This window comes from Centroberyx gerrardi, chromosome 20, assembly GCF_048128805.1.
Source record: "Centroberyx gerrardi isolate f3 chromosome 20, fCenGer3.hap1.cur.20231027, whole genome shotgun sequence".
Classification (NCBI taxonomy): domain Eukaryota; kingdom Metazoa; phylum Chordata; class Actinopteri; order Beryciformes; family Berycidae; genus Centroberyx; species Centroberyx gerrardi.
In genome coordinates, this window is record NC_136016.1 from 7,432,985 (window position 1) to 7,457,503 (window position 24,519).

The 24,519-nt window shown below is 42.9% G+C and overlaps 1 protein-coding gene across 1 annotated transcript in view; it reads right to left on the reverse strand.

Annotated features, from left to right (window-relative positions):
- Window positions 1-1,893: 1,893 nt before the first annotated feature.
- Window positions 1,894-24,519, reverse strand: part of LOC139918449 (disks large homolog 5-like) — a 29,432-nt gene continuing 6,806 nt past the window's right edge. The window contains exons 5-33 of the mRNA XM_078290883.1: window positions 22,855-23,038; window positions 21,124-21,380; window positions 20,350-20,662; window positions 19,315-19,545; window positions 18,030-18,214; window positions 17,725-17,850; window positions 17,315-17,447; window positions 17,060-17,187; window positions 16,779-16,954; window positions 16,438-16,541; window positions 16,004-16,096; window positions 14,316-15,296; window positions 14,038-14,161; window positions 13,766-13,910; window positions 13,305-13,426; window positions 13,087-13,170; window positions 12,792-12,951; window positions 11,676-11,838; window positions 11,444-11,577; window positions 10,792-10,956; window positions 10,364-10,547; window positions 9,712-9,860; window positions 9,161-9,331; window positions 8,859-9,055; window positions 8,223-8,366; window positions 7,923-8,050; window positions 6,690-6,799; window positions 4,558-4,667; window positions 1,894-3,045 (exon numbers count right to left, since the gene is read on the reverse strand). Coding sequence (XP_078147009.1) covers window positions 2,942-3,045; window positions 4,558-4,667; window positions 6,690-6,799; window positions 7,923-8,050; window positions 8,223-8,366; window positions 8,859-9,055; window positions 9,161-9,331; window positions 9,712-9,860; window positions 10,364-10,547; window positions 10,792-10,956; window positions 11,444-11,577; window positions 11,676-11,838; window positions 12,792-12,951; window positions 13,087-13,170; window positions 13,305-13,426; window positions 13,766-13,910; window positions 14,038-14,161; window positions 14,316-15,296; window positions 16,004-16,096; window positions 16,438-16,541; window positions 16,779-16,954; window positions 17,060-17,187; window positions 17,315-17,447; window positions 17,725-17,850; window positions 18,030-18,214; window positions 19,315-19,545; window positions 20,350-20,662; window positions 21,124-21,380; window positions 22,855-23,038 — 5,305 coding nt within the window. The 3' untranslated portion in view covers window positions 1,894-2,941. The remainder of the gene's footprint in view (window positions 3,046-4,557; window positions 4,668-6,689; window positions 6,800-7,922; window positions 8,051-8,222; window positions 8,367-8,858; window positions 9,056-9,160; window positions 9,332-9,711; window positions 9,861-10,363; window positions 10,548-10,791; window positions 10,957-11,443; window positions 11,578-11,675; window positions 11,839-12,791; window positions 12,952-13,086; window positions 13,171-13,304; window positions 13,427-13,765; window positions 13,911-14,037; window positions 14,162-14,315; window positions 15,297-16,003; window positions 16,097-16,437; window positions 16,542-16,778; window positions 16,955-17,059; window positions 17,188-17,314; window positions 17,448-17,724; window positions 17,851-18,029; window positions 18,215-19,314; window positions 19,546-20,349; window positions 20,663-21,123; window positions 21,381-22,854; window positions 23,039-24,519) is intronic.

Genomic DNA, 24,519 nt, shown 5'->3' on the forward strand with positions numbered 1-24,519 from the left:
TCGGGCTTCTGATCAGTTGCCAGCCACAGTAAAGTAAGCGCGGATTCAGGCGCTTTGGGGAGCTCCGGCCAGCGCCCCCTGATGCCCCAGCGGCTCAGCCATATTGTGTCAGCCACCTAACGCTCCTTTGCCTTTTCATCTGGCTTCGGTCAGAAACGAAACAAGAGTTGGGGTCGAGAACAACTGCATACGCAAGAAAACTTTCCTTTAAAAAATCAAGATATCAATGGTGCGCCTCACGATGCGCGTTCATGGCTGGAATTGCGCGTCATTCGTCAGATCTGTGCGTAAAAATCACATATTCTTGGGAAAACTCAACAACTGTCACGATTTTTGCGATGGTCCCGCTTTGTTGCGATGGAGGAAATGGTATTGGGTGTTATTGCTATCTTCAGGCAGTGCGTTGTCCTCGGTAATCGATGGAGCTCACTCACTCACGCACCTTGTTGGGAGCAGCGCAGGTCCGCTACTTCTGCTCCGCACCGCGCACTGTTGAATGCACTCCACACATTAAAGATCGCACTTCGAAGATATTCTCTTTCTAGGGGGGGGGGAATCGCTTGACTATTGATAGTTTCTCATGCTCCGCGGCGGTTTGGTTCTGTATTTCTCGGTCTCCAGGCTTCACCGGCTGATAGCGGCTGTCACATCCATTTGTTAGAAGATGGCATCGCAGATTTACAGGTAGCGGGGGAGGAGCCATCAACATTATCAGACGTCGATCCTTATCATGGTTTTCTGGTTATTTATAGTGAGCGCTCCATTAATTTTTGATGATTCTAACTTAGTGGTTACAGTCACGTTACTTTTTAAAGTAGGAAGTAATTGCCGCTATGGAAGACTTTCAATTCTATAAGGAATAACATCCCTATAATAAAAATAATTTCAGTATGCCTACAGGGACTTACAGTTATACTTAATAGTGAGAGTTTATAGACCTTATCGTACTGAAAGGTATTTTTTTTTCTTATTCTCCCATTTGTGTCACCATATTATTCCTATGTCTATAGTGTAATATAGGTGTATTATAGGCCTTGAAGTAGGCTATTGATATTTGTTATTGTAAAATGTATTATAGTAGTATAGTTCTTTTTAGTAAGGGATATAAAATGCATTACATCGTTTTGTTTTTCAGTATGCTGAAGATGTCGCTGCATTTTCATGTATTGTTTCATAATGTGGGCGTTGTGAAGCCTTTAGAGAATGTAACAGTGATTAACGGCTACACAAATAAACTTGACTTGGAAAACCTGTTGATCTCACTCTGTGTATGAAGCCTTTGGAACAAATTGCCTTAGAGATGTTTGATGCCACTGGACGGATGGGCTTTATAGCTCATTGCGCACACATTCACCACTGGATAATGTTTCAGCTTTTACACTAAAAGACTTTTATAGCACCATAGCTGTTCATCACTTTAGGATATAAACAAAGTAAATGGATACTTGCGATGGGCTGGAAACTGGAGAAATATAAATCACTGAGCAGGAATGTTGAATAAAGTATTTGAACTGTAGTAAATATGTGGCAAGAAAAGGGGAAAAAACAGATAAGTTGGCAAGTCTGAACTAGAGTGGTGATTTACTCTCCCTAGTGGACAAAAACGTGCACTGATCGACCAGGTTGCACATTTGACACCCTCCTCCTCTGACTGACTTCAGACATCACTTACCATTTAAAGTCATAGCAATCACACATTCGTCCTCTCCTCAAATTCATTTACGTATGTTAATATTTGCAGGCTGAAGGATGCAACTTATTGCTGCTTTGGTAATTATCTAATATGTGTAACATCTATCAAATGGAGTGCTGTAGAAAAAAAAACCTACAACTTAAAATTTGGTAAAACAAAACAACAAAAAACCACAGACAACTTCTGTTACATTAACTGTATTTTTTAACATTTGATACAAATATTAACCTTCATTAGGAGCCAGCTTGAACTGGAGTGTTTCATCCAACTTCAAAAAGATGAAATGTTGACAAGGTGATCTACTGTGAGTCCAAGAGGTGCTTGTAAATACTTTTAGTTGACAGTCAAGCCCAGAAATAAAATATCCCTTCTTAAATAATCCACTTCAGAAAGAGGAACATCAGACAATATTTAAATCAATATTGGCAATATCAGTACAACACACAAAGTGGGATTCTCTATGGTGAAACTAACGTACCAGTAACATGATTTAAAATGGACATCTTAGTGTTAATAAATGCCAGGGTGGGTACTGAATAATAAAAATATTCTTAGTTTGGCACAATGTTATGGTTGAGGACTGAAATGATGTTATTAAAAAAAATAACGGTGCCACTGCAGAACATTAAAGACAAAATCCAACAGAAGTGTCAGCTGCAACATAAAGTGAATTAAGCAAGTTTGCCCAAATTTTTCCTCTATAAATAAAAACATTAATGAGAAAATAGCATCCTTTCTATTAACTAGACAGCTACATTTGTATAACAAAAAGGTTCATAACCAACATCTTTGATTTGATTAGATAAATTAAATGGCAGAAAAAAAATATATGTATAAATATAGAGAAGGGAACACAGTGGTCCATTCTATCCTCACTTCTATAATCAAGTCTCGACTGATTTGAATACGCATTGATGCAGTCTGCCTGTGGTCCTACATATTCTTGGGACATACTGGAATAAAGGAGTGCTAAGAGTTAAGGGAAAATAAAACATTCAAGTAAGCATTACATTAAACACTAGTGTAAACAAATCGCTAGCTGTAGTACTTCATTATTGTAGTGGGAATATTACATGAATACCATCAGTGCCATTACAAACCTGATATTGTTATATGCGCTGTGTGGAAACAGTATTGGGAGTTAACCGTGATGACTGCCAGACGTACCGATTCACTGTGCATCCTGTAAAAAAAAACCCTCTGCTGAGCTGAGGCGTTACATGCAGTGAGAGGTGAGAGGAGACATTTCTACGAGGCTCCGTCTGGAATCCACAGTACTTTGCTCTGCTCCTGCTCCACGATGGTCATGATCTGAGTGTAAATGTAGGACAGACTGCCTCCTTGGACAACACCTGCAACATAATAGGGAGGGGGGTTGAATTTAAAATAGGCAGCGCTATGTCAAAAAGTCCAGCCTGAAACTTTGCTACTTGTATGGAAACGAGAGCAACTTTCCCCATGTGTTGTAGGAAGTCAACTTTCCTTTCACCCCTTGATGCCATCTACCACCCAGCACTCAGATTTCTAACTGGTGATAATTATAGTACTATAATATGGAGAAGTTGGCTGGCCATCTCAGCATGGGGATCAACACTGGTATGTGTTCGTTTACAAAGCTCTTCTCCATTAATCGCCCCCTAATATAGTGTTGTTAATTGACTGGAGAGTGGATCTCCAGCGCGTCTTGAAACTCAAACTGGTCAACCTGCACCATTTTAAAGATCTGACTTTAAATCTTACCATGATTGAACCTTATTTTATTGGTGTATTTTGGTGTCTGTTTATGCCTCTTGCTACGTAACGCAGCTCCATTGAATATGAGGCTCCGTCTTAGTGTGACTCAGAAGTGAAATAAAGGTTAAATAAAATACATTTTTATACTGGTGTTCATTCCGGCAATGTCTCTCCGATGAGTCATCATAAACACATTGCTGTCCGTACTGATTACTGGGCCTCATTCACTTCATTTCTCAAGATACACGGCTGTCACAGTAGAGCTGGAGTAGAGCTAGGGACGTCTACTGAAAACAAGACATCCCAAGATATCTCTAAAAGCTCTATATAAATATTATCATTATTGTCTGCATTCCTGTATGCACAGTATGCCTTAAAGCAATATTCCACTTAGTTTTGACATGGGGGTTATTTAGCTGTGAAAACCAGAATATAAATTAATCACCAAGATCGGATGCAGCTGGACGAGTTTGTAGTGTTTGGATTTTTACTTCCCATTCATTTGAATGAGGCCATGAAAGCAGCCTGAAAACTGACATTTATCATGTTCGTGAACAGATTCAACAATAGATCCTGCTACTGTGATTTTCAGTTGACTTTTGGCCTTACTTTTTCGTCATTTCACCAAATAGCATTTTTATTGATAGACGAGAACATAGAGGAGGGATACCATTTAGGAGAGATAGTTCCTGTTTGGGAGACCGGATCTACTTTCATTTTCAAATACTAATTTTAGCATAAACCAAGAATAGAAATACAAAATGACGACGTACCAATTACTGCTTAATTGGTACGTCTTAAAAGCAGGATCTGTTGTTGGATCCGTTCACAAACATGTTAAATGTAAGTTGTCAGGATATTTTCGTGGCCTCATTCAAACACTACAAACTCGTCCAGCTGCATCCGATCTTAGTGAGTAGTTTATATTCTGGTTAATAAACCCCATGTTAAAACTAAGCGGAATATTGGTTTAAAGCACACTGTGGATACAGGAATGCAGACAATAATGATAATATTTATATAGAGCTAAGGGTTGTTCGGTCAAGAGCCGAACAACCCCCATGTTAAAACTATGAGGAATATTGCTTTAACTTGGTCTAGCTGAATGAAAATAAGCCTTCACCACCAACCTGTGAAAAACCTGCTGTATTCTTGCTCTACTTTCTGTGCCGTCTCAAACTGCTCCTTGGAATGTTTCTGTGAGACTTTATCCCGCAGGTACAGAGGGTCCTTCTGCTCTCTGGGGGGAAAACAACAAAATCTGTCAGCATGCTAGAAAATCTCTTTTCACAACCATATCATACACAGGTTAATAAAAGAGTATACTGGGTAGACAGTGTGATACAAAAACCTGTATGACTCCGACAGCCATGTAGAGCTACAGTTACACTTGTCATTTCAACATCATTTTTTAGATTTGATTCTTAAAATCAGATTTTGTGAGATTACATCACTGAATGTCCACACTTGTCCTGAAAATAGCTGTTAATTGTCTCTAGTGGCTGTATTTATTTAAATCCGCTTGCCTTACTTTTCCCCCCACTCTCCCTGTACATCTCTTTACATTGCTTGCATGCACATTGTGGCTGGATTACAACCAGACTACCTACAAATTCAATCACAATGTGAGCCTGAGCACTTCAGTATCCGGTTTTGAAGATCTGATAGCAATGTGAGCAAAATCCTACTTTTGTCCATCCAAACCTGTCACTTAATGCATCCTGGTGTGATTGGGTGATAAAAGCTGCACTGAAATAACTGAAAAATGTAACTATGTGACTTCATACTCAAGTCTTACCTACAGCAAGTTTAATAGATACCCTGCTGCGCTTCAGTGAGATCCCTACACTGCCAAACAACCTATCAGTTTACTTCATATCTGAAAAACATTCTCAGAAAGAAGTAATGCGACTGATGGGTTCTCAGTCTGCATCCACCGAGAGCTTCTGACCTAACCTAGAATCGTGCTCATCTTTCCCTGGCACTGAGTATGTAGCAGTGAAAATATTGGGCTGGTGATGCCTTCCAGAGGATAAAAACACGGGGAATAGCTTGAGCTTCTGTCAAACGCCGCTCCAGGCAGGCAGTGGGTGGTGTGTGTATGTGTATGTGGCGGTAGAGGGATGCGGCCAGTGTTTTAGCCACCCACGCCACAAAGCGGAGCCACAGGCCCTGCTAGCCGCTCGCTGGGACAGCTGGCACTCAGCTGATGACAGAGAAGGCTTAGCAGCAATCAGCCTCCATGTTTGCCTGCTGCACCACTTCATGCATGTGTGTGTGTGTGTGTGTGTGCGTGTGTACATGTGTGTTTGAGAAAGTCTGTTCCTGCCAGACCTGAGTGTGAGTGTGAGTGTGTGTGTGTGCGTGTGAACATAAAGGACCTTGCTGAGGGTTCAGCAGACTTAATCTTCCCCTGCGATTATAAATGAAAAAGCCAGGGATCTTTGGTAAATCACAATTATCCTATCAAAACCCCGGCAGGTGGTGGAAGAGAGTGGGCTACGGCCCCTGAACTAATGAAATTGTGATCAAATCATTTTGATTAATTAGTTTTTGGCACGTCTGTGACATGAACCAGTGATAATCAAACCAGTGGTACTTTTGGAAATGTCAATTTCCCGGGGGTCTGCCGGGACAGAGAGAAAATGACGCTGCAGACATTAAGGAAAAGTCATCAAGAATTACGGCTGCTGGAAGGAGAAGTGGCACTACCAGAGATGAGACTAGCTCGGGGGATAGCTGGGAATAGTACAGCACCAGCTCATTCATCCTAATGTCAGGTCTCCTAACCAACAATGTACTTACTGGGCAAAATGAGCCAAGAAAGCAGTGATGCCAAATAATATTCTACTGTTTCTATATAACCGATTTTCTTTTAATTATATATGCATTTAAATGTCCAATCAGATAGTTTACTGGAAATTAGACAGCTAATTAAATGAATCAGACACTACAGACAGTATTTTCATTATTTCTGTGCATAAATGTTTTATATTTTGAATAAGCTTTGGACCAAAATTTCAGTACGATTCAATTTTCTGAAAATGTTATTGTCCTGAACAGCCTCCATAACCAAAATCTGGATGAACCAGTTTCTACAGTCTGTCTTTGGAGGATTCGAACTTGAAGTGAAATTGGGTAAACAGCAGTGGCACTGAAAACACAAAGCAAACCTGACATATCCTTGACATTTCTCCAGGCAACAAAGATAAAAAAAAAAAAAAACGAACAAACATCTATAAAAAGGCATGGGACTACTCACTTTATCTGCTTGGCGTTTTTGTAGCGAATGAATATGACGATTGGGTAGATGTGAACGCTGTGAAGTCGCTCAATGGCGTGAGGGGCAATGTCAAGTAAACAGTGACAGTCCTATGAGAGAAAATGACAACAAAAGACTGCGTGAGAAATGAGGGATGGTGCAAAGCAGAATTTTACCAAGAAAAAACATAAAAAAACAAATTTGACAAACACAACTTCATTTTGTTACTTATATTTTGTCATGGTTTCGGATACATATCTAAGCACACAACATAAAGCTGTCATTAAAGCTGCAATTCAGAGTTGGCAGACTTAACTTAGTGAAGGATTAGGCCATCACTTAACAACTGTAGATATACAAATAGCCAAATTATTTTTTATTGGTAATGATTGTTATTTGTAGCGTTTAATTTCTTTAAGATATAACCCAGAATGTATTTCCTTTCTTTAGATGTGTGTGTAATAATTTACCAATTAACAAATGTAATAATTTATGGTGTTTGATAGTGTCTGTGATTTGGAAATCATAAGAACATCAACTGACCTAATTCTGGCAGGACACTCCAAGTCATGTTATGCTGTTTCAGCTGACTGCTGCCTCACCTATCACACCTCACTGCACTGAACTGGCGGTCTATTTAAAGGCCTTCACACTCTTGTTCACTCTGTATAGCGATGTGTGCTTTGCTGCTGTTACTGCTGCTGCTATTTGCAACAGCCTCCTCCACTCAGCCTCCACCTGCTTTGGTTCTGCTCTGTTTGTATGCACCCTGGAGTGTCTTTATTTCCAAGTTAATCCCCATGGGGGATTATTGCAATACTCCCTGCAGTTTGCCAGACTTATTCTGCCTCCTCTTAAGATAGATATCATGCATCAAAAAACAAGTCTGAATTTGGAACATCCCGGGACTGGAGATGCCTTTTTTCCTGAATTTTTGGGAAACCCCACCCGGCACAGTTGCCAGAAAAGAGCTTAACACCAAAGATAAATGTGACTGAATACTGACACACAGATTTGGTATTAAATACCTGCTGGACAGACTTAATTCAACTCCAATTTGCAGCCTAGGTCTGTTTGTAGAGGACAGGGGTGTACAAATTGGCAGGGAGAATTACAAACATTTAACATGGGCAATGGGCCAAGAAATAACACTGGATATTGATTATTTGGCCCACAGGTGCCACTTTTCACAGCCCTGGTATAGAAACATATTCTAAAGTGAGAACAATATACCCTCTCTGTGATTTCTTTTATCGAAGCAACAGTTGTCACGTCAAAATGGCCGCTCCTCCGCTTGTAGTCGATGAACACACAATCCTTCACTCCCCGCTCAATTGCCTGCTGAGATGCCTTCATAACCTCTGGAAGCAAAATAGATGTCATCATTTTAGAAACTGGTCAAACTCGGTAAAATCTCTCTATAACATGCAACAGAAGACAGCAGTGCAAACCTGACGCACACACATCATGATCACCCTTCATGAATAAATAAACTCTAATTACAGACTGGATGTCATGTGTATGCTAGCTCACCAGGCAGACAGCGACAGAACTTGGCAGGAGCCTCCTTCACCAGCATGTCCTTGTTGGCCTCCACTAATGGACCCAAGATCAGCACTGGTCTGGGGAACGAGCAATCCACCTTCTGGACCCGCTGGTACACCAGGCTAACTCCATCTGAGCAGTAAATAGAGAAATATGTCATTCATTCAGAAAGACACCAAGACGGCATAGAAATACACCAAGATGAAGTTGCCCTACAATGAACCTTGTAATGTAGTTCTGACCGTCAATTTTTTTTCAAAGTTATATTCAGGGAGGGGTTTTGCTGAGCATGCATGCTTTTTCCAGCACCACCTGCTTCATTTACACATTTACACACATTCACACCTGGGAGCTGCCCAACACAGCTGGCCACCAAGCAAGTCTACTGGAGCAGTTGGGGGTTAAGTGCCTTGCTCAAGGGCACTTTAATGGTTGTTGCACTACTCATTTGCTTCCCCCACCCAGATATTCCCAGCTGGTCACACATCTGGTTCTCTAAACTTTAGGGTACTGCCGCACATGTACTGAAGCATAATTAGTTACACGGCAGTATAAGAGACATACCGTTAATCTAGTGATTCTAATTATGCTGTGCCTTGTGCGTCGTGGCAGTTGTTTTCTCACCCTCTGTGATGGGTAAGGAATCTGTGCTTATGGCATCCAGAGCCATCAGATCCTTCCCATCCTTGGATCCACTGCGCTTGTGCTTCTGTCTCCGACGGAAGAAGGATCTGCGTGCGGCGGCAGACAGAGTCTTGCTGGTGCCGTTATCATCTTTCATATCGGGCATGCTGTGTCTTCTGTAGAACTCCTGGTCCATCCTTATGTTATGGAGATATAACAGCGGGTTCAGATAAATTGAACTGTAATAACACACCCATCACATCCAATGTGTAAACGTAAAGCGAACTATAGGCTGGACTTACATGTATTTACTGGGGATCTGCCCTTTCTCCAGCTTCTGTGCATTCTCGTCGAGTTTCCAGGCCATCCAGTAGCCAAAATTGCCATTTGGTAGTGTATCTTCAATATACAGGATGTCATCTTTCTTAAAGCTCAGTTCCTGCTCTACCTCTGCCAACCTCTCATAAAGTGCTCTGAGAGGAGAAGGAACAATAAAGGAGTTCAGGTTATGGTGAACTTTTTCCCCTGACCTTTGGTGATACAAGGAAATATCAAACTGACAGACAAACGTGGCTGAAGAACAACAACATAATAGCCAGTAAGATAGCAGGGATAAGCAGGAGTCACTACTGCCAAAAAAAAAGAAACGGCGAAAAATAAGCATAAGGACTTGTCTCATGCTGCTTGCCTGAAACTTTGCACTGACACTTTGCATTGGTGACTGATTGTTGTGCTTGTCAGTCGCACAGTATGTTTAATGTTGGCTTTAATACCTGCCGCAAATGTAGTTACCCATTGGGACAAATGAAGTGGAAACTTTGTCACCAGTTAGTTTTGTTTGATAATTAGTTACCTTATGAAGAACCCATCTCCAGGGGAATCTTTGATCACAGCAAGTTCCTCCAGACAGTGCTGGACTTTGAACGTGACCGTTTCAGCTGGTTTCAACATTTCCAAATAAGCCTCTTCAGCGGTTTTGCTTTTCATGTTGATGCCGTTGTACTGTGAAAAACATAAATTACACAGTAGACAAAGGGATACTGAGCTAGGCTGCCAACACAGAATGACTCATCATTTTCTGTAACATCAAGTCAAGCAATGCATAAAAAATATTAAAACAGTTTTTAAGAAGCCCAAAATGAATCAAAGTAAAAGAAGGATTTGCAGATATGGTATGATATGTGCATATTTTGCCATTTAGCTACCTAGTTGTACTTTGTAAATCTGTGACTATGCCAAAGCTGCTACAAATTATGCCACATATGAACAATTCTTGCACTTTGAATGTATAACTGCCCTGTGCTTCTGTTCAGTCTACTTAACACACAGCACATCTTGTCTGAATTATATGTGAGGTGCCATTACATTTCATCCTGCACCCAGTGTGTCAATCCCATATTGTCCAACTTTCCTCAAATGTGTCAGCACCAACTGACCAGGTCATATTCATTGTGCAGCAGTTGTACTTGCTGAATTAAAGCGATTCTGATAAATGCTGCAGGTACCTCCAGTATAAAGTCTCCAGGCAGCAGGCCATCAGGGCTCTTAGCAGGGCTGTCATCCTCCAGACTTTCTACATAGATGCCGTAACGGTTGCCTCCACAGATCTGAACCCCCAGCTCCACCTGGGTCCTCTTCAGCCTCACCAGCCGAGGCTCTACAGCCTTGCGGGAACCTGCACCAGGCAGCCTGGAGGCAGAGCTCGCGGTCAGGGTTTGAATTTCTCAGGTCCCCCTTCCTGACCCCCAATGGCTATAGCTTAAGGCTTTTCATATGTGTTTGCTATAGATGTAGCAGCATGGTATATCTCAACAGTGAAATATCAACAGCGAAATAAATGTGACAAACAGAACATGAAATCTGAAAAGACACAGAGAAGAGCTTCCCCTGAAATAGTGGTATCTGAGAAAACTGAGATACTTTCCGGTCCTACCTGAAAGAGCTGTGAGGGCTGGTAGCAGGAGTGGTCTGTTTGGATGGTGGAGTCATGGTGCCCTCATCCTGCTCACTCAATGTATCAATGGTGGAGTGACTGTCTGGGGTTGTGGCGCCGCTGTCCTGGGGGGTCGGCTGGTTGCTGATGGACTCCATCCGAGAACTGAGGAGAAAGGGAGGGGGGTAGAATCTTATGAAGTTATGACGTTATTTGGTGATTTTCAGAGACAATGTCAACCTTAAAAGAGGTGATACTTAAAATGAGGTAACGAAGGTGCATATATACATTCCATACACTGTATAAACAAATTTATAGCATATGTGCAACTTATTGCACTCCATGTTGTTTTGCAGATACTGTATGCATGTTCAACGTCTGCATTTATTATTTTATGCTGGTTATATTTTGCACTCATCTTGCACCACTTGCTGTTTTTGCAGTGCAGTGTGTTGTATGTTTTGTACTCATTATGTGTTGTTTGATACTTAGTGTTATGTGTCCATGTATGTAGCATAGCTATTACATTTATTTAATCATGCTGTACTGTAAGCAATTCCTACAATTTGATCATCTGAAATTCATAAACCACTCTGTATAAATTGTTACAGTGGTATTTTTATACCTCAGTCCCAATGATTCTAGTTCTTACCCTGAACGGGAGTGGTTGCCCGGCTGAAACATGTGAGGATTATACTGAGCCAGAATGGTGACTGTGTCACATTGCTGCCCGATGACCAGACGGGCCTGCTGCTCATTGGCATTCCGCAGGTTGATTCCATTGAACTGGAATTAAAACAGCAATAATTCATTAGAAACAGACAGCAAATCACACTTTGTATTGATAACCACAGCTAGATATTTGGACAGAGGGTGGTAGCTACCTCTAGGAGTTGGTCACCATACTCCAAACGAGCTTGGTGGGCGATGCTGCCTGCTGTCACTTTGGACACAAACACTCCACCGTTCTCCCCGCTCACAATGGAGATGCCCAGTGGTTCTGCCCCTTTCTGTACCGTCACATTGCGTGGCTCTTCCAAGTATGGCCTTTGGAGAGAAAGAGGAAAGGACACTTTGAACAACTGTGATGCACTGACATCTGTGGAAAACCACGAAGACTGCTGGGAGGATGCAAGATGTGACTCTGATCAATGCAAACCTAGCACAATACCAAACAATACCAAAGGCAATTCTACAGCAAATGAAAAGGAAAAGAGAAGCTGCTGCCTGCAGTCTAATGGATCCAACACAATGTAGCTCCCTAGATTGTGATTTGCATTTGACAATTCCTCTAAGGCAAAGATGTATTGCTTCTGTTAAAAAGGTTTCAACAATAAGATATGGGAGCTGTGCGGTGAGTGCAAAGCACATTTTAGACTCCAACTCAAAATCATGCAATCATACAAGATTCAACAGCACTCTGAATTAATTAGAAGCACAGAAAAGAATGATGACTTTTAAGAGAAATGCATCCATTAGCTTTCATTATTAGCATTATTAAACATTCAAACAAACCTAGAGCACATCTGTAATTTAACAGATTTATTTCTGCGATGTGTACTCAGAACGATGCATGCCATAACAATCTTGCAGATAGCAAATATTTCACTCCGAGTAGCACAGAACAAACCTCAAGCTTCTTAAAGAGAAGAACTTGGGCTTAGCTGCCAGTGGGAGTCTGAGAGAGGATGTGTTATAAGAAAGACATCTGAGGAAGAGATGGAGAGAGGGAAGAAAGATAGTGATCACCTATAGCAAGGAGGAAAAGTGTCAGGTAATACTGAGCAACAGCAGAGAGGAGAGCGATGAGGATAATCTGATAGATACTGAGTCTAAGCCAGCTACTAATGACGTGGGACAGGGCTCACAGCTTTGTTTACCGCTTTACAAGCACTTCATCACAATGATGTAGACAGAAGTACAGACAAATGGAGGAAAACACATCCCAGTGTTGCAATGAGTGATGGCAGTATGATGACCCAGAAGGGGGGCTGGCCTACCTATCTTTCCGCCTGTCACCAATTGGAGCAGGGCTGACTGATATCCTGGGCTGAATGGAAATGGAGCTCTGTGATTGGCTGCTGCTGAAAGATGATGTCTCCAGGTTAACGGGGGACATTGGAGGTGTCGGGCTGCTACACTCTGAATGGGAGAGGGAGCCTGCAGTGGCAAGGGAGAGAATGGTTTTCACATCAACGGGGTAAATGTCTCTCAGTGACAGAGATATGGATTCAGACAAAATATATATGTAAATGCTGTGTTGCCTGATGCTGTAGCTGCAAAACTCAACCATACCTCTGTCAGACCCAGCAGAACGTGGATATCGAGTCGGGGGGATCTTAATGCGCTCCGCCCTAAACTGTAAAGTACTTGAGGAGCCTAAGGAGTGCCACAAACAGATGGAATTTATTTACCATGAAGACATAACGGGACAGATAATTTATAGGACAGATTATGGAAGTTAGAATTTGCATAAAACTAGCAGCCTGACAAATGTGGGACTCCGCACATACCCAGTCTGGCACTGGACGGCAGGGAGTTGGTGCTGTGTGGTGGTTGGCTGTAGCTCGTCTCAGTTAAGTCTCCAGTGCGCTTGTGGCTGAGGTCCAGACTGAGCCGACCTTGATGCTGGGGGCTAGAAGTGGAGAAAAGGGCCTCAATAAGTCCCCCGGCAGTCAATTATTCAACCCAGAGCAAGATATAATTTGCTCCATGCCATCTGTTCATGAGATCTGGGGCAGGGTAAACAATGTTATTTTGCACAATAATTACATCATTACTACATTACAGGATTTATTATATCAATGTTGACTGAGATACAATGATACGCAGATTAAAAATGATGTGAAAAATAATTTGCTGATTACTCACAGGATGTGCTGACCTAACTAAGAATGACATCACTGGACATATTAGTGTGAACAAACAAACATGCAGACAGGCGGGCAGATGGGTGGGCGGAGGGATATAGCACCTGGTATGCGAATGTGGGTGGACGCCCGGGCTGGGTGCCGGAGGACAGTTGTTGGGCTGGATCTCATGGCTCCAGGCTGTGTAGACTGGGTTCCTCATCACAGCGGTCACAGCAGGACATGGGGCTAGGCCTCGGTGTGCTGGATCTGGAGGAAGGCAAAGGACAAGGGGAAAGATCAGACGTCAAAAAATGCTATAATGATCACAAGACTGAATACTCACTCACAAATGTAAAAGCAGAACAGAATGGGTCATGTTGGTCGGGTGGCTTACGTGGAGCGATGCTGCTGTAGCCTGGGGGTGCAAAGGGCATGCTGTAGCGATGGGAGCGCATGGGAGAGAAGCGTACCAAGTCCACCGGCTCTGGGGAATGCTCGTCGTTAGAGAAACTCTGTACCTGCAAAAAGCAAACAACAGCTGCTAAGACCCACCAGGAATTTTGGGAGAAGAGAGAAGCATAAGGCTTAAATATACACACTCACATATCAACAAAGATGCCAAATGGCTCAAAGAAGGATAACGCATTAAAATTCATAGGGTGTCTCAGTTACCTGCATGGGAATTGGGATGTGTAAAGGGGTCACGTTTCGCCGCAGCGCCGGTGCCGATTTTGGCCGGTACCTCTTCCTGTCCTGCTCCTCTGACCTCTGCCTACTCCCCTCCTCCTCAGCAGGTTTCCTGGAGCTGCTCTTGGTCTCCACTGGAGAAGCATCAGCGTAGTAGTGCTGCTTCCCTGCCTCTCCCCCGTCTTGTGGGCTTAAGGACTGGGCCGGGGAGGCCGGGGGAGTGCCTGTAGTGATGGTGGAGTCCGACGCCGAGCTGTTCTGCTGACGGTGTTTGAACCTGAACGAGTCGCTCCTGGCTGGCGGGGTGGGAGGAGTCTGACCGGCCTCGGATTTGGAGCTCTGCGGGGAGTGCTTGGGCAGCTGGGACAGAGACAGGTAGTCCAGCTTGGGGGGTGCCTCGGGTCTTCTGAAAGTATCCACGTCAAAGATTGACTTCCTCTGTTTGGGCTTTTTGTAGATGGACAGCTGGGCGCACTCAGGAATGGAGGCTCCAACCATGACTTTGGGCCATGTGCCTCCGCTGGGCTTCTCTGGTGGGCCCTGCCCTCTGTCCAGGGAGGCCTGCTGGGGGCTGCAGTCGGAGACCACAGGGGTGAAGGTGAGGGGGCGATGGTGGAGGTCCTGCCTCCTGTAGCAGAACTCCTGGTGGGGCTCCGAGGGACTGTGCGGGGTGGAGGAGCCTCCTCGGTGGGAAAGCGAGCGGGAGTGCAGGGAGCTACTAGAAAAGGGCTTGTGGTGGCACTGGGTGCTGCTGCTGTCTAAAGTGTCACCCGGGTCCTTACGTCCCTCATCCCCTCCGCTGCCTAAGTCAGAGCTGTAAATGTCTGTTTGGGTGGAGCAGTTGTGCTTGGAGTTCCTGCAGTTCCTGGCGTGGAGCTCACAGGAGTGGAGCCGGAAGTTGGAGTTCTTTTCTGAGTCTCTCAAACTTTCAAATAAACTCTGCCCAGAGCAGCTCTGTGGGAGGAACTGTGGGGGGAATAGTTGAATACTCATTACTTTTACAGGACTAGAAATTACACAAAGCATACAAGGGTGCTTTTGAAAACCGAAATTTCTCTGTGACTCAGTGTGGGATGTGACACACTAATCAGTTTGTGAGAAATCAACCCTTAAAAAAAAAGCAATATCTAGACATCATATCTCCTAGGTCAAGATAGTCCTGATGTTACAATGACTCACACAAATTAGATTTCTCACCAAAAAAAATCCATCCTTTGTATTTGGACTTTAGAAAATCCCAGGTTGAGTGAGTGAGATATTGGCAATGAACACTAATCCAAAGACTACCCTCTACAGAAGCGGAAATTATTTCACATTTTGCAGTGCTCATAGAGGCTGCTGACAATAGAGTCACAGTTACTCAAGTGTTAGCGATTACTTTTTTCTCATTCTGTGCTAATTACTACTTTAAACTGACGTGCTTCACATCGGATTTAACAATCTGATCGATCTTGGATGGATAACACCGTTAACAAGAGAAAACCTAATGGCTCAGCCTAATAGACTTTTATCTCTCACTTCCAGAAGCTCATTGCAATTATTCTCACCCAACTAGTTCTAAAGGGAGTATCACATCGTAATTTGTTTTCTTATCATCTGGCTGGGTCTATGCCATAGCTCCAGGGACTAGATGAGTGTTAGTTTTCCTCTGTGGTGGTAAATGAAGACTTCACCTTCATGAGGGAGATGCTGAGAGAATCACGGCAGTTCCTCAGCAGAGCCTCACATTCAGAGAGCGACTTGTTATCGAGTGCGATTCCATTTATCTGAAGAGCAAAAACAAATCAGATCATCACTCAAGATCAGGAAAAGTCCAGCAGTCAGAACTCCAAGGACAATATGATATATACATCATTAAGTTTGCTTGCCAAGGCATTTGCATGGGAAACACAAGGTTCATGGATTCGTTATGGATGGTCAATTAGGACATGATGATCCAAAATAACATTTCATGACGGTCTGGAATATCACAGAGGCAGGCTGTGTTCCTTGATTTGAACACAACATTATTATGAACAGCAGAGGGCACTAAAGGTCAATGTTGATGCCCATCATAGCAGTCAAATGGGCACCATTCCTTCTCATGTAAACAAAACGGTATACTCACAGCTAACAGTCTATCCCCGACAGTAAGAGAGTTGTCTCTAGCAGCTGGACTTCCTGGAGCCAAAGTGGCGACAAACACTCCACTTTCCAGGCCTATGCCACTGTCTTTGGAGGTGAAGACAGAAACAAGGTGAGAAATCACATTGAGTTTCATTATCAAAAATTGAAATCCAAAAACATTCACCACCCACACATCTACCACCACCAAATATTCAACTATGAAATCTTTAATTAGATTTGTATTCTTGCAATATATGCATCAGTTTTGTGTACTGAAATGTTATTAGAATGAAATGTAATTGGACTGTTTTAATTGGAAAGGTTTCTCTTGATGGAGCCGACCTTTGTGTCCAACAAGGTTTAACTGGATGGGAGTGATGACCCGTCCGCCCAGTGACTTCCTCCTGCGAACCACCATATTGATCACTCCCTCTCCGCTGAGCACGGCTTTGATCACCTGCTTCCTATCCTTATTGGTCAGGTCCACGTCATTAATTTTCAACAACCAATCGTTCACCCTGTACAGAGAGAAAGGACTTTTCAGTGAATCAATTTCTCCAAAAGAAAAAAAGAACATTGATTGTTGCTGCATTACTGATGTGGCAGAGCGGTGTGACATTTACCTTAATCTTCCTTCAGCAATACTTCCTTTATCCACTTTACTGACAAATATGCCACAATCTCCTGGTAAATATGGATCATTTACCCCTTCGGCAATATCAAACCCAAGTGCTTTCAAATCCATGTCCTCCTGAAATAAGACAAGATCAATACAATATCATTCTGATTTGATTATATGTTCAAGATCGGTTTCATTTAAACCTGTAATTTACTTCATATACATCTGAGAAAATGACAAGATCAATAGTTGTTCATACTCTGTCCTTCTCAAATTCTACAACTTCCGTCTCCCATTCCATTGAGTCGGTGTCGATGGCCGAGTCATGTGAATTGTGGGCCATCAGCTGACGAAACCTCGCTTCCTTCTCTAACTGGTCCTCCATCTTTTCTCTATAGGAAACATGGAATTTGTAAACCTCCTCAGTATGTGTAGTCACCTCCAGAAATAGTCTGAACTTTACTCAGTCAGTGACCTAATTCAACCACTAGGTGGCGCAAAAGATCTGGTTTGAAATTACAACACCGCATCCTCAAAATTAGCCCAGCACAGATTCTCACACAAGTGGAAACATGAAAGAATAAGATTCCAGTTTCAGTCCTATAAATAGTGCGAGAGATGGCATAAGTCTGGCAAAAAAAGGAAGAAGTGCATGGAGGAATGACTCACTTTAGCTCTTTGAGTTCGCGCGCAGCATCGTTCTTCTGCTTCCTCGTGTCATCCAGATTCCTCAGAGCGTCTGCCAGATCACTCACAGCTCGGTCCCTCTCTCGCCTCAGGTTGTCACATAGCGTGCTGACAGATGCACACGCATTCATGAGGTGTCACAGAAAATGTAAACAAATCTATTTTCGCCCAAGTCCCTGTGCACTGACGAAGCATGCAGCGTAAATATGACATATCTGCCAGTAAGAAACAAAAGGCGTCTTTCAGACCCATTCGAGCCGAGTGCATTTTTGTTTCTGTGTCCTTACCGTATGCTCTCCCTCTCTGCCACTATCTTGTCCCTCTCCTGAAAGGCCCAGTCCCGTCGGCACTTGGCTACCTCGGCCTCCTGTGAGGCCTCCTTCAGCTCCTGAGAGATGGCCTCGTACTGTTTCCTCAGCATCTCAATCTCCTTGTTGGCTCGTTCCATGTCCAGAGTGGCAGAGTCTTGTTTCTGGAGGAGGTGAAGGAAATGTTTTAAGTTGATGGAAGGATTGTAAGTACCTAGGCACATTTACTTTAATATGGTACTTTAATAAATTTTTGAAGGACGTTTACTTGATTTTAATTCTTTTCCATTTGACTTTTTCCCTGCAAAAGTTATTTTTACTCCACTATATCAAAACACCTGAAGTTGCCAGTTACCTTTAAGAAAAAAAAAGATTTGCATACGAAATCAGATCAGTTCAAAAGAAGCCAGCCATCTTTCAGAAGAACAACTTCAGCTTAATCCACTTTGGTTAATGCACTGAAGATGGAATGCTTCCATCATGCCTAACCATGCCTCAACACCTAAAATCAATTGCAGTAGCTATAAATTAAATGGCAACTTTTCCCCATGAACTGTGTGTTAGAGGTATTTTGGGGCGTGACAGTCGTGGATTGGATTAGGTAGTGTGGTGTGAAGTGAAGTGGGTCAGATATAGTATTCTAGATTTAACTCTTGCTGAGGATTCTGCCAGTGTATCCATAGTTGTCCCTCTCTCTCTCTGTCTCTATCTCACACTCACACACACACACTTGGGATAGCTGACTGACAACAGGATAAGGGACCATTTCAAAAATACATACTACAATGGCATATGGTCTTCACAAGCTCAAAAAACTATTGCAGGGGGACTAGTCTGTGAGGCACAGTGAAAGCATGAATTATGTGCAGGGCTAAATTAATTCTATTGGATTTTCTACTTTACGTTGGCTGACTTAATTATCTATTTATGATGCAGCACAGTTTTCTAGTGCACTATGTGTCAAAGTCAGAAAAGGCCTTTTCTCCTAATTGCTGGTAATTTCCTAATGCAGGAATCTTGGGACTTCCATCAGGGTAAATTCGACAATCACTTAGACAGACGTCTACACCCCGATGTATTGTAGTGGTTAGATAGACACGCTTCTCAACAAAATACAATAATGGTGAAATCGATGTGTGGAAAACTGCCAGCTGTGGCGAAAACCCATCTATTACCATATATGAGATGGGATGAAGGGATTACGGTCAGAGAAATAAATCAATCCCTCCATTTGTAATGATAAATCTCCCGTCTGTCAGTCTACCTGTCTGGCCTGGTAGTACTCTCGCAGCAGCTGGTCCCTCTGGATGATGGCCTCTGTCCTCTCCTTGCGGGCCACGTCCCTCTCCTCGCGGACCGTCTCAATGTCCTTGCAGGCCTGGCTCAGCTCCTTCTGGGCCTCTGCCTTGTCCTTCACCTCGTGGCAGTACTTCTCCAGCAGCTCGTTCTTTTCACAGATGGCCCGGTCCCTGTCCACTAGCGCTGAGCCCAGCTCCTTTATCACACAAAGACATAACTAGTAAATAATGGACCTGCGATTATAATAAACTATTCATTGTGGCTTGAAGAGCTACTGAGCATTATATCAAGAGAGCGATTAAAAGGTTGTGACAGATTGTTATGACAGAATGTTCATTCAGCATTTTCAGCGACCTCTTGATACATGTGGCATAACACAGAACAAGGTACGGCCAATAGGTGAATGACTAAATTATTATTTTTTCCTATAACAGCATACCTTCAACTTTTTACTTACCATGGCCAATTGCTTGAAAAACATAAAATAAAATAATATAATAAAAAACAGGCCGTCTATTCATATTTCCCACTTTTACTCCTGGAATTTTCTTTACTTGCTAGGCAACTCGCCCAATACTGTAGCCAATGATACACCAATGATAATCTGATGACTTTTACCCAGTCAAAATACCACAACTGAGCTCAGCTACATTTGCTGCATTTGTAATAGACATATATGCTGAAAATCATGTTTTCATCAATAGGTTTAGCTGCTTAAGTTGTGGGGTTGACACACAATGTCAATCACAGTCACTGTGTGAACTAATATCTTGAGTTTCAACACGTAGCATACAGCATGGAAAGGAACCTTGTTAATTTGGAGCGGCGATTGTGTATTTAATGTTGTAATTATTTTAAAGCTGTTGCCACCCCTCCACCCAAACAGGATTGATTATTCACCCAGGCCCTAATGTAATATGCTATAATGAATACACAGCAAACCTAATTTAATTCTTAACTGCATGGCACTAACTAAGTACTTCTTTCAGCCTTTTGTTACCTGTCGGAGAGCCTCCAGCTCCTCGCTGGCCACCCGTCTCTCGGAAGAGGTGTTCTTCAGCTTTGCCTCTGCCACCTCCAGCCCCGTCTGAAGCTTGTCCACCTCTTTGATCACCTGGTCCCGTTCGCTCATGATCAGACGGTACTCATTGAACACAGAGTCCCGCTCCTCCTTGTATTTCTCGCAGTCCTTGGCGGCCTTCAGCTGCTGGGTCTTGAGCCGCGTGGCCTCTGACTGCAGCCGCTCCATCTCACGTTGCAGCTCCTTGTTCTGGGTCGTGGCCTTGGAGAGTTCCTGCTGCGTGGTGTCAAACCTGGAGCCAGGAAAAAGATGGTGGGGTGGGAGGTGTTGAGTTTTACCGCCCATTATAATTCTTATCCTTTGTGAATGAACACTTGTGCAAACAAAACACAACACTAAAAACATAACGGGTTGCTAAGAACCGAGACAGACAACAACACCACCAAGTGACCCTGCTTGCACTCTCAGAATCACAAAGGGAATGTTAAAATGAGGTAGCATCTGCCCATCCGCAAAGCTTCATCTGTCTTGGATTAAGATTACTTTGAGCGCTTCATAGTGTGCAGATTTGACTGACACTGATCTCATGTATTAAGTATGTAGCAAAGTTTGCTGCTACTGCTGGTAGTCATTAGGCTTTGTTTACTGCTGCTGGTTCTGTGTGTGTCTTCCATCTCCTCCTAGGGGAAGGCCAGTGCTGCTGGTTTTGTGACTGTGTGTGTGTGTGCATGGGTTTGATTGCTCCAGCCTTACCTCCTCATGGAGGAGGAGTACTGCTGCTGGTAGTGGATGGCAGCATCCCTCTGCTTCAGCAGCATGTCCACCTGTTTCTGCAGCCTGTGGTTCTCCTCCTCGGCCTGCTCCAGGCGACTCAGGTCTGTGTTGTGACTGGCCGTGTTTTCATTGTAGCGCTTCCTCAGTGCCTCGTAGTCCCTCTTCATGGCCTCCAGCTTGTCCACGGCCGTGTCGTACAGCTTGTTGAGAACATCAGATGACCCCTCTCTCATCACCTGGAAATTACATCATTCAGGTCACTTGCTGAATAGGGGGGGCACAAGGACTACTCAAGCCATTCATCTGCGGTGCACTTGAATAGGTTGAATAGGGATGCTGTAGAAACAACATGACCCAATTTCCTTATGCAATGCATCTCATTGACCAAGTACTTCACTGTTATTATATAAAGATATCAAAAGGTTTGGCCATGAAGGGTAACCTTATTCAACTTCTCTTACGTCTAAAATTCAGGTGGGCCTAATGTAAATAATCAAGTCTTTAATGTACATAAACAATAAACAATGCCCTAGCACAGAAAAATAACGACATTTCTTTAGACATAGCATATAGTCTTAAGCCCTCTATTGTTTCAAAGCAAGATTTAAAGCCAGATTCTGCCTGTGTATAGCAGTTGCCATTCCTCTTGTATGAGAGCTGTTTTTGAAGCAATTTTGAAAACACACATTTTTCACTGTGTAATAGCACTTTCGTGTAATGGATGAACAACTATAAAAACTGTGGTGCCTCACTGGTGCTATATTTATAGAATTTAAACTGCAACTCTGTTTCTTAGCGCTGGAGATCAAAAGGAGGAAACCTTCCCAGTTAATTCCCACACTGGAACAGTATGTCAAATAACTCGCATGACATAAGGCATTTAACCAAGGGTCAGGGTCCTAGCGCTAAATTAAGTAACTCTAGCCTAAAAACCACGCAGATAAACTGTTCAAAATCTCTGCTCTAATGGCTTTTCCTTTTTCCAGGAAATGACTACAGAATATGATACAAATTATGGACAGAGTGCCAAACAGCTAGAGCAGACACTGGGACGACTTTTACATGAGGTCTGGAGTATGTCACCGGCATCTAACAACTTCACAGTAATGGCCTAGTTTGGATTGACATCATTGGGCTAATTTGATTCCTAATTTGAATGACGCTGAATAGTAGTTAAACTAATCATGACATAAGCTCATAAACACCACAGTATGGAGACAATGAGGCATGTATCCTTGCCCTTCTTATCAAAATGCCATATAAGACATTCCCCATGGTCATGTAAGGTATTGCAGACATTTAACGATCTGACCTTCCTGACTGTAACGAGGCCCAGAATATGTCACACAGAGTAGCAATGGCAGATACAGGTTAGGTCATTTATCTAATTTGAAAGAATTTCTGATCCATGGAGACATCGGAGAAACAAGCCTGTCTGACCCTGTTTCTATGAATGATGCCGTCCTCTTGGAACAAATGGTCACAGAGGGGCAAATAAAATGACTTCTGCCTCAAATGTCAAGAACCAAATGGGTGATTGCATCTCAAGGGCGGTCAGAGATGGAAGTGTGTGTGTGCATTATGTGCACACACTTGCGTGCGAGTATGCGTCTGTGCTTTTTTTGTGAATAGGAGTGTTTGTGCAGGTCCGTTTATTCGCATTTGTGTGTGTAAGACTGAATGTGGATGGAGTGCCAGCTACGTAGGTACCTGCTGGTGCAACATCCTCATGTCAGCCACCTCTCTCTGGTCGTCGTCATGCAGCCTCCTCAGCTCCTCGCAGGCCTGCTTGACGTGGTTGTGCTCCCTGACCAGCTGGATGTTGTCCTGTCTCACCGCCTCCAGCTCCTCTTTCAGCTGGGCCTGCTCGCTCACCAGACGACTGTGGAGCGTACTGAGGAGATAACATAGCATGCACAATTATACGATGGGCACTTCCAGTCACGCAATCTGACCGGTTAAATAGCTAGTTCAGCCATGCTTAAAATCAGCATTAAAGCACTCCTAGTCGTGCAAAAAAAAAAAAAAGAACTATGCCTCACTGTCACCATAAATAACACTCCGCCATTCGTACAAATTAACAGACATGATTAAACACTTCCGCAACATCTGTGTATAACGGTTATTTTTAGCTATGCTGAGACAATTTTCTTGATATACTCTTCATGATGAGTTAGTAATAATATGTTGTTCTGTATCCTTGTAGTCCAAATTGCACGTTACTAGTTTGAATAAACAAATACATGATAGTTTGTGTTCCTCATTTAAAAGACAGGCTTTAACCGCTGGCAAGTCAAATAAGCTAGTTAATATGCCACATGTTGTTTAGGGAGTTCATTCTGGGTTGCTAGGGAGCAGTTCCTGATAGGTGACTAAGGAACTAGTTTATGAACCCTCTAGTTTCCCCCGATATGATTAGATACTGTTGCATGAAAGAATTACATGGTAATCTTTTTTTGTATCATCGCAATATTACACTCATGGCTATACTTTTCACGTCTTATTGCTACTTCAGTGCTGTTAATCACTGTTGTGCCAGTGTTAACAGTAAAAATACCCTGTTGTGTAATACTGCTTAACTGATATCTATACAAGTATGAATTACTAAGATGAACAATGAAATCCTCCATTATTACTGTATCATTGTAGGGTGTGTATCTGCGTGCTAATGCTAGCCTATAAGTTAACTGGCTTATTGATGCAAGTATGATTCATCCATCAGTGATGTACATGATTTAAATGACTTCCAGTTCACAGGGAATGGTGTTTTAATGTGAATGGGCAAGTAGCGAGGCAGACAGGGTGGTAGTAAATAAAGACTTTTTCTGATGCGCAAACAGGGCCCAGAGGGAGAGGCTTAAACATGGCAATAATCCCTCATCTGTCTGTTTGCATTGCAGCCAGCTGTTGGTTCCCTACACTTTGGAGACAGTATGGCATCATTAAATCACACAAATGGACCAGCCTCCCCTTCACGTCAAGTCGGCACAGCTTATTTCATGGGACAACAAATGGTCCGTTGGTAGCATTATCCTCATGGCACAGATGCCACGCCATGCCCACTGTGTCCAGATGATGATTATGGAGCACGCTTCGGCATGAACTCTCCTGGGATTGAGCAGGACATTACTTTTAGTGGAGTAATTCGGTCTCTGGTCTTAACTTTTGGTTTGAAAAGACAACCTTTGGTTTGAAAAGACAACTCTAGACTGTATATACTATCGAAAAGACAGTAAAAACTGTTTTTTAGACAATCACAATGATGAAATTTAAAAGTTGGAACATTTTTTTTCATGGCTTAACTTGGCAGCTTTTGGGCTGTTACAAAGGCTTCACCCCTATTACTCCCGCAAAAATAAAATCTGTTCAATGCAA